The sequence below is a fragment of the Austrofundulus limnaeus genome, unplaced genomic scaffold (genome assembly GCF_001266775.1).
Source record: "Austrofundulus limnaeus strain Quisiro unplaced genomic scaffold, Austrofundulus_limnaeus-1.0 Scaffold155, whole genome shotgun sequence".
Lineage (NCBI taxonomy): Eukaryota > Metazoa > Chordata > Actinopteri > Cyprinodontiformes > Rivulidae > Austrofundulus > Austrofundulus limnaeus.
In genome coordinates, this window is record NW_013952557.1 from 1,051,125 (window position 1) to 1,061,337 (window position 10,213).

A 10,213-nucleotide genomic window follows, 5' to 3' on the forward strand; every position below is an offset into this window, starting at 1 on the left:
GACCCATAATAAATTTATGAAAGAACCAAATTTTATGACTGTTTTTTGTGACAAACATGTATGTGTTCTGATCACTCTATCACAGAAAAATAAGAGTTGTAGAACTTATTGAAAACTCAAGACAGCCATAACATTATGTTTTTTTACAAGTGTATGTAAACTTTTGACCACAACTGTATATAGCACCTTTTCAACATCCCCAGGTTCTGCAAATCGTTTTACAATGTTTCTAATCCACTTGTACTCATACTGTGCTTTCTGTTATTAACATTACTCTCTAAGTAGACCACTACTATATTTCACTTGTACAGTAGTACACTGATAAGCTTATCAGAGACAGCAATGTTTTCAGTCTGTTGCTCAAGGCCAACTTGGCACGGAGCAGAGAATTGAACTCCTGACCCTCTGATTGGAAGACAGCCTCCCTAGTCACACCCTGCTCAAGCCAATATTCAACATCGGACAAATACTAAGACCCTATACAGTAAAATCTGTTGTATTCGTTCCCAAAAACCATTTATTTTTCCCTAATTCCACTTTTTTCAGTTTTATTTTTCTAAATTCTGCTGTTTTCTAATTTTTTTCTAAATTCCAAATTTTCATTTCAACCATATTTATTAACCTAAAAAGTGTGTGTTATGGATTAATTATGTATATCTGTTCTACCTTGACACTGTCCGGTTACCATATCTTCTCATAACCAGTTTTCGGCTGCTAATCTGTTTTGGCCCAGACAACAGGACTCCAGCGAGGGATTGACCTCTCTTGTTTGATAAGAAACTCTTTGAGCTGAGAGCTCTGTGATTGGCTGGGCAGTACATTCGTCGATCTGTGATTGGTTGTAAACTGTCACATGGTGTTAACATAATGTTATATTACTGTTTCTTTAACAATTAAGGGACTGAAAAATACATGAACACATGAATAGCCACAAAATTCTAAATTTAATTACTGTTAGAGCACTTTCACAAATATAACAGGGCAAAACTTTTTCCTTTTTTCTAAAGGAATATCTGATTCTGCACACATAGCAACAAAACCTCACAACTAAACAAACACTTCACTTCCACTGGTGTAGATGAGTGTTGAAGGCAGGTATGTCCGTCTCATAGCTTGCTTCTCCTGTTTCTGATGTGACGCAGACAGGAAGTTGTCATCACATGTAATGTAGTCGGTGGCCATTTTTGTTTAGACTCCTAAACCACAGACAGGCTCGGGGTAAAATGGAGTCTTTAGATCTGAAAACAAACATTCAGCTGAAAACTTAAATAGTTTTCTGCGTATTATCTGTGTTTCCAAGCAGAACGTGACCAATTCTTTACCATAGTACAGTACTGTTTTTGCCCATTACTGGTGGTAATTCTGTCCAATTTAATAATGTTTTTTGACTCATCCTCACCAGGACCGGCGATGTGGAGAAATGTGTGGAGCAGTGTGAGGGTCCAGAAGAACTGGACCACGCTCGACTCAGCTGCCTGGAGAAGTGGACAGAAAAACGTTTGGACGCTGTTGTCATCACTGCGCCAGGCAAAGACAGAGACCTCTACAGGCTCCTCTGTAAGACGCTTCACGTTAATGATAAACCCTGAAAGCCCTCATGTTCAGTTAGTCGTCATCCTTATGTCTGAATAGTGTTTTTATAACGTTCTTTTCTGGCTGCAGATGGCACCTGTCCCGTCCTGGACGCAGACACAGCTCATCCAAAGCTGCAGCTGTCTGATAACAACAGGAGGGTGGTCTACAGCGACTCCCAGCAGGCTTACACCGAGCACGAGGCTCGCTTCAGCTCCTTCCCACAGGTTCTAGCCTCCTCCGCCTTGGAGGGAGGGCGCTGGTACTGGGAGGTGGCGGTGTCCGTGGACGACGGCCGCTGGAAGGTGGGGCTCTGCGAGAGTCAGATGGAAAGGAAAGGCCAGAAGGACAGCTCTCGCCTGGGCTTCAACAGCTACTCCTGGTGCCTGGCCTACGACAAGAAGAAGCTGGAAGCTCTGCACAACAAAGAATCGATTCCAGTGAAGGCAGACGGGCTGCAGAGGGTGGGAGTGCTCCTTGACTTTGAAGAGGGCATATTATCGTTCTTTAACGTGGCACCAGGGGGCAGTCTTACTTTACTGCATTCCTACAAGCAGGGCCTTTCTGTCCCTCTGTACCCAGCCTTCTCTGTGTCCAAAACACACCTGAGCATCTGCGATTTGTTCAGGTTATAAACGAGGTCCTCACTTCTGCTGAAAATTCACAGATCATATAAGAACTTGAGCATTTTAATACAACTATTCAGCATATTTTCTTGTTCAAATGTTTCAAACTGGATAAATTTCTTTTGGACGATCGTTATAAGTGCATTTAGAGAATGTTCAGCTGCAAAAATTTAATTAAATTGATATCATTTATCAAAACTGGAATTGTACAAATATAAGCTTTTTAAGTGCAGACTACTTACCGGTCTTAAACAATAAAACTGTTAGGGTGCAGTTTTATGATTTTTAAATGAATGGTGTTCAGAACAATTCTTCAGATTTTAGCTTATCTTTTCATGTTTTTAATGTTACGACTGCTTCTTCATTTCTTATCTTTACCATGTTGCTCAGATAAAGTGTAAATAAAATAAAAAAACAGTTTCTGTACCAAAAGTAAAGCCATTCGTTTTGATTTGCAGGGATTATTATTTTTTAATCCTGTTTGAGTTGCAATAGAAATGCAGGTGTGGGGGATGCGCTTTCCCCTGAACAGGTGCTAACTTTGAAATATCTGCCCCCACAGCCTGGGAGCTTTACTGACAGCAAACACAACCTTTGCCTCCGACTTCTGACAGCATCAGAGAGGGAAACAGATGCAAAAATGTCCCTTTACGTGAAGTCTGAGGCTTCTGAGTAGGTCCGTGCTGCTGACGTTGAGGAAAATACGTTTACCAGAATTTCTCCTGGATTAGAGAAACAAAATCCCTCTGGTTTTACAGCAGCTGTCCGTGGATAACTGCAATTTGAACCTTTTACAGTAGTAAATGCAGCACAGCCATAAAGGGTTTTATCAAAAGGAAATTAAAAGAGCTCTCAGGGGGGGAACAGTACCAGACAATTTATAATCACCAGTAACTAATTTCTCCCCTGAAATGTCTGCCTTCTCTGAAAGACTCCAATTTGGCATAATTTCAAGGAGTTACTTAGTGGCTTACATCTACACAGGTGCACAATTGGACCATGGCAACAATTTCACACTCCGAGCCGCCCAATCCAAAGGTAATCACAAACCTTTTGCTTTCCTTTTGCCCCTCGCACCACCATCCACCCACCCCAACCCCTGCTGGCACATGAAGGCAAAGAAGCGAGGCATGTCTGAGAGGAGGAGGAGGCTTTAACAGAGTTAATTCAATTCTGCTCTTCCTGTGCCTCTCGAACTCAAACAGGCTCTTCAAAGCTGGACTCGTTGCATTCAGTGTGTTGGTCAGAGAAAAAGATGACAGGTAGCACAGGTGGGGAGGGGAGGGGAGGAAAATAAACATGATGAAGTATTAAAAGCCCTGGACTGCTTGGTGAGTGATCAATGAGGCGTCGCTAAGTGAAAGGACAAGGTCTTCATTAGAGGGCCCCGTGAGGCTCCAATTAGAGGGTTCACCCCCCCAGGACCCTCTGTGGTGAAATGCATTCAGGTGTTTGTGTTCAAGAAAGACAAGAATTGTAGAATTTGTGTGAAACATAGGGGAGACGGGGACAGTATCAACAAGGGACGGTTGCAACACGTCATTTTTCTCCCAACAGAAACAAGCTAGAGTGATGACACTCACACTGTACATGCTCAGATGCCCCACCTTGCAAAGAAAAAGTGAGCAGATTCAAAAACTGCTCCAGGATTTATTAAAAAAAACAACTGTTTTTGAGTTACCAAAGTAGTTTTTTTTGCCCAGTTTTATTTTTGTTATACTGTTGTCATTGTTTTTGTGATCCAGCTCAAACTTACATGGTTTAAACAAGTGATATGTTGACTTTTAACTAATATGTGTAGCATGGATCAAGATCAGCTTATTTAGCTAACATGAGGTTTTATCATGGCTGACAGGGGGACTGTTGCAACTGTACCCATACGAAAAATCCATATAAAAACAGCACATACAGATGATATTAAGATGTTCAAATTAAGTTTACATTTAAAAGGGTATTGGATTTTCATGACAATTTTATAGTTTAAAACTTTTAAGTGTTTAAGATGTATTTTCTGCGGTTGTTGTTTTCAACAATGGTTTTAAAGGGGCAATATGTAAAATCAACTTTTTTGAGTTTTATATCATGTTATGCTCTCATAAAAAACATGCCCAAAGCCTTACTTTGACTCATTCATGCATGTTTGAGAGAAATCCTGCAGCATTTTTAGGCAGCCATGCTGAGGAGCAAAACAACAGGTGGGGACCAGAAACACCTTTGGGGGCCAGAAACGCCCCTGGGACGTGTCTTTAAGCCAAACTTCCTCATGGCGGAGCACCCCACCCCCAATCTTCATTTGGTCAAAAAATAAATAAACAACACTGTAATATCATTATAACTTACATTTTTTATAAATTAAGCAATAATAAAAATATAAAAATAATAAAACTTATTTACAGAGAAATAAACCAATCCAGGCGGATTGGTGCAGCATCTGCTGTAAAGCGGGTGCTGTACCGGTCCATCGTGGTGAAGAGAGAGCTGAGTCAGAAAGCGAAGCTCTCGATTTACCGGTCGATCTACGTTCCTACCCTCATCTATGGTCATGAGCTTTGGGTCATGACCGAAAGAACGAGGTCCCGGATACAAGCGGCCGAAATGGGTTTCCTCCGCAGGGTGTCTGGGCTCTCCCTTAGAGATAGGGTGAGAAGCTTGGTCATCCGGGAGGGACTCAGAGTGGAACCGCTGCTCCTCCACATTGAGAGGAGCCAGTTGAGGTGGCTCGGGCATCTGGTAAGGATGCCTTCTGGACGCCTCCCTGGTGAGGTGTTCCGGGCACGTCCCACCGGGAGGAGGCCCCGAGGAAGACCCAGGACACGCTGGAGGGACTATGTCTCTCGGCTGGCCTGGGAACGCCTTGGAGTTCCCCCGGAGGAGCTGGAAGAAGTGGCTGGGGAGAGGGAGGTCTGGGCCTCCCTTCTGAAGCTGCTGCCCCCGCGACCCGACCCCGGATAGGTGGTAGAAAATGGATGGATGGATGGATTTACAGAGAAATATATTGTATTAATAATATACCGCCCCCAAACAATGTTGCAACTGTCCCCGGCCCCAGGGTCCTATAGAGGAAAAAAAAAAACAAACAAAACGGGAGACCAGCGTAGGAAAGTACAGGCTCTCATGATCAAAATGTAACAACATAGTCTTTGAGGCCGCTCAGAGCCTATAAAGTTGCTGCAGATGACAGGTACCATGGATCCTCTGCTGCAGCCATGAGTGTGTGTTTCACTGAGGAATTTTTCAAATGACCAGCAACTCTGATTTGTGTGGAGTTTGTGTTGGTTTTTGTGTGTGTGGGGTTTTTTTGACTCACCTTCCAGACCCTGAGTGGCAGGAGGAGGAGCTGCCAATTACTCACCTGTGCTGGATCCTGCTGATGCTTGAGCTCGAGAAGTTCCACTTATCGCTGGATTATTCAGTCACCTTGGTACTGATTATGAAAGCCAGTAATCAGTCTTCAAGATTATTTTTTATTAACCATTTTGCTCTTTGTGTATCCTTCAAGGAAAAGCTCTTGGTGACCATTTTTTAATTGCTTACCTGTGACTGTGGAAACCCTTTTGATGAGATCTCCCTGGAACCTTGCTGTGGACTAACCGCCCTGTCACTCTCCAACGATCTGGAAACAAAACACAGAACCAAAAATCATCCTGAAAACCTGAAGAACTTACCTCCTGGAACCTTTGTGCCTCCTCTGTGTCTGCCTCCTCCATGGAACCTGTAAGAAAGAACTCTTTATTAATAATTTTACTTTCACTTTTCAGGTCCTGCTTCGAACCCGTCTTCACTGTAAATAAAAACACTTAAATTTTTACTCTGTGTCCTTGTCTCGTTGATTCAGGCTTGTGTTTGGGTACTCCTTCAGCTGAAACATTACAATTTGGAAGAGGAGGTATCAGAAGAAAATGGGGAGGAATACAACTCACAATAAATACAAGTGGTATCTCCTGAATCAATCTTTCTGCATGTGAGAAGGGAAAATTCAGGCATTTATTATTTGTGGTGAAAGGCAAGTTTTTCTTTCAGAATAAAAGGGAGATAAAAGTATGAATGTCATCACATCAGTGTCAATCCTATCGAAACTATCAATACTTGGATTGAAACACCCATCCCTAATGTAAAGCCCAACTTCCTGTGACCTGTTTGACTGTGAATTGTGCACCAGCTACAAAGCTCCAAGGACAGCCGAGTTCTCATCACTCGTTTTATTAAAATCCTATTTTTGGATTTTGGAGAAATTTTAGCTGTTTTTTTTTTCTCTGACTTTGTACTGTGTTCTGCCACTAAAATTCGTAGCACATTATTCCCAGTCGAGCCACACATTTTGAAAGATGGGGGTGAAAACACACAAACATCCTGAGCAGCATAGTAATGGGAGTGCTAATGCGTTGGCAGCTTTAATTGTATTGCTCTCTGGATTCATATTTATTCTAAAGTTAAAAAGCAGTTGAATAAAAATGATCATTTGGTTTGCACGTGTGTTTTTTAACTTGCGCTTTCAACGACTAATACAGGGCACCAACATCAATTTAAAAGTGATAATCCTGGTAGCTGACATCAAATAAAAGTACCTCTTCAATAATCAACATGTTGAATCTGGTTGTAAATATTGTATTGTTTGGTGGTTTGTTTTCAGGTGGCAAACACAAAGAGTGGGTTGAAACGCTTTACCTGCAAAGCTTTCCCACTCAGCACTCTCCCCCTATCTCTCAGATTGCCTGCTATCCCCTGTAATCGTTAAGAAAGAAGGTGGAATGGTGTGAAATTATCCTGGTCTGCGCTGCAGCAGACCTTCGTTTAACGTGCCCTCAGAGAGTCACCCCTCCATCGCTCGGGCTCTGTTCGTGTGACATGCACGCTGTGCTGGACTGCTCTGAGGTTAAACAATTTCAGGTTTACTTTTGAAGTCTGCTGCTGCTTGTTGCGCCAGCTGATGTAACTTTAAAGGTTAAAAAAATGTTGATTTTGTAATAGAAAGTAGTGACCAACACCCATGTGTGTTTGCATAAATCTTGCACTGAGTCGACGTTTGGCTGATCCTGAGCCAAGTCAGCCGAAGACAGATTAAACAGATCAATGTGCAAAAGTATACAGCAGTAAAAACTCATCCAACAGTCTAAATATTTTTATATCTACATATTTTGCAAGCTTTGTATAAAGCTCATAAAAATGTGTTACCTTCAAACATCCAATCTAATTTTGTTAAAAGGCAAAGATGTTATAATTTGAAGGGACTACAAATGTTTATTAAACCAAACATTTGAACAAATTTGAAGGACAGATGCACTTCAGTAAAAGGTAAAAGACTATGGAGTTATCTGAAATTATTATATTTATTATTTCCTTTAATAATTGATCAAAGCAAAATAAATATGAAATTGTTTAATTTGTATTTGCATGAGTTGTTTGAGGAGTTGAATTTTTATTTTTGTTTTATTTGGTTTATTATTGTTTGAAATTAATACAATTTTTTTGTTGTAAATAGGAGCAGATATGAGACTCTTTTTCTGCTGCCTTTCATTTTTTTATTTGCATCGTTTTGTTGTATGTAATGCATTTTGTTTTGTTTGTTTTTTTAAATGAAATGAACAAAAAAATCTCCCACAGCAAAAAATAAATAAATGAGAGAGAGAGAGAGAGAGAGAGAGAGAGAGAGAGAGAGAGAGAGAGAGAGAGAGAGAGAGAGAAAGAGATTTTTAGAGAGAGAGAATTGAGATTGTTATTTTCAGTCTGTTTCTAAAGGAAACAAATGTGGTAGTATTCACTCACAAAGTTTGAATACAAACTTTTAACTTAAACACACCACCATATGGGTTTTAATTTTTTTTATTTTATGATATATTCTTTTTTTCAGTCTTCATGACTTTGCAGTGTTTAAAGTGTCAAGAATTGTTCTTAAAACAAACAAAAATGACAACTGACTCACGCGGGTGTCAAAAACATCCTGCACACAGCTCAGCTCAGCAGGATGCATGGGCTCGTCTCACTAAGGTTCTGAGGCGGCAGAGCTTGTCCAACACTTGCTCCTCCATCTGCAGTGGGCATTATTAATGATGGTGTGTTGTTGGGAAACAGCGTTACATCAAGACCTCCTTGGTGCTGTGCCAGTATGGCCTCGAGGCAGGTTACAGTCTGCACGCACACCCGCGTGTCCGTATCCCACGTTGGCATGACAACAGTTCGGTGTGCTCAGGTGAGCGATGAGTCTCACATATCTGACCCAGTCACCTGCCGGGCTTTGGAACGGTCCGCAGAAATCTGAGAGCGAACGTGTGACAAGCGAGTCCATTCATGTCCAATCTTCTGCTTCAGCTTTCTGCAGGTAAATTCATTTAGTCTCATCTCCTTTCTGCTCCAGTCATGGTTGAACTGATGGAAACATAAAAACAACTGGTTTTTTTTCCCACCTGTCTGCTTGTCAGTTCTTCATCATCACCCGCAGCTGAAGGTGACGGTGATAATGGTTTTACCTGTATCTGTGTGTGTGTGGTTGTAGTGTTCGCAACATGGCTCATGAAACAAAGGATCGCTTTTGATAAAACTCTCAGAAAGTAACCACCGTAATCGCGACTGATTAACTTATAGAGTCGACCCGGTTAAATATAACCATCACAATCACAGCTAGGCAATTTTAGCAAACACAAAAACAAATGTAACACAACTAATTTTACAGACAATGAGCTAAAATAAGGTGTGGCAGTAGCTGTCATCGCTAACACAAACTCTGAGCACTAATAGGTTGCTCAAGCTCTATTACTGAAACTTGTCCACTAATTATTATAGTCATATCTGTTAGCAAAATATCTCATGACCCACAGATGGATTTGAATAAAACTTTCAGGAAGTGATCAACATCTATGATTTAACTTAAGTGACATTCCCAAACACAAAAAGCATTTCTACCCTGATTTGTTTTTACAGATGTTGACCTCAAATTCGGTGTGATAGTAGAGGAAGGAACACATATTTCAAGTGCTAACAGATTGTCTCACAAAATCTCATGACCACTGATAAAGTCACCTCCCAAGCTGGACCAACATCGAAATGTCCTTTATCAATAACACAAGATATAAGATCATTATTTGGTGATGGGAATTATTGTTTCAAATGGTTCTTTATTTTAAATGCATAATGGAATGTGTACATGAAGCAAATTCTTTGCTTCGGTTGATGTTTAAGTGCCATCATCCTTCAACCAATCACCTGTCAGCATTTCACCACAGAATAAAAGTGGTGCCTTTTGTTTCACAGTCTCTTTGTGTCAGCGTTGGGCGCCTTCCTGCAGCGACAGCTGACATCCCCCAGCATATTTTCCAAGCGCTAACACATCGTAATAAATTTTTGTTTCAAGCTTAGGCATTCGAGGTGGATGGGTGCAATGCATTCCTTCAAGAAACAGTGACTTTATTTTAAAAAGACAATCTAAGTATTATGCTGTTTTGTCTGTAATTTGAAGAGTAATTCCAGAATATGCCAAGAAGAGGAAGCTGAAGTCTAACAGTAATAGTTTTGGTTTAAAGTGCAGAACTTGTTGAGTTTTAGTCCTCAGGTTGTTGGCGTCATGAGCACCTGCTGGTGGGGAGATGAACCAAAGTAACCTGCACGTCTAAGAAACATGCAACTTTATTTTCAAAGCTTTGTGCTCTAAAAGAAAATACTTTAATAATAGATTTTATCTTCATGCATTAATGACTGCTTCTTCTCCACAGTCTGCCTAAGATTCATACACTGAAAAAAAAACATGCCTAATTGTGGGAGATTTTTGTGCTGACTGAGACCTGAAAACTGCCGACAGGCTGATGAAGGATTTAACCAGGCTTCCTGCTGAGAGGGTCTGACCCAGCAAAAGGAGGAAATCAAGGGCAGGAGCCGGAGCAGACGGGAGTTCAAAAGACAGAAAGTGGAAGAAACAAGACAAGAATCAAAAATGCTGAATAACTGACATGCAAGGGATGGACTTACAGTGCAGCTGTTTCAGCACACACACACACACACACACACACACACACACACACACACAC

The 10,213-nt window shown here is 41.1% G+C and overlaps 1 protein-coding gene and 1 long non-coding RNA gene across 2 annotated transcripts in view; one reads left to right on the forward strand and one right to left on the reverse strand.

Moving 5' to 3' along the window:
• si:dkey-29p10.4 (E3 ubiquitin/ISG15 ligase TRIM25) overlaps positions 1-2,635 on the forward strand; it is a 9,156-nt gene extending 6,521 nt beyond the window's left edge. The window contains exons 6-7 of the mRNA XM_014016800.1: positions 1,403-1,557; positions 1,663-2,635. Of these exons, the coding sequence (XP_013872254.1) occupies positions 1,403-1,557; positions 1,663-2,207 (700 nt within the window). The 3' untranslated portion in view covers positions 2,208-2,635. The remainder of the gene's footprint in view (positions 1-1,402; positions 1,558-1,662) is intronic.
• The window catches only part of LOC106523403 (uncharacterized), a 20,470-nt gene extending 14,573 nt beyond the window's left edge, over positions 1-5,897 (reverse strand). Inside the window, exons 1-2 of the long non-coding RNA XR_001310890.1 lie at positions 5,733-5,897; positions 5,551-5,622 (exon numbers count right to left, since the gene is read on the reverse strand). This is a non-coding gene — a long non-coding RNA (uncharacterized LOC106523403). The remainder of the gene's footprint in view (positions 1-5,550; positions 5,623-5,732) is intronic.
• Between the last annotated feature and the right edge of the window lie 4,316 nt (positions 5,898-10,213).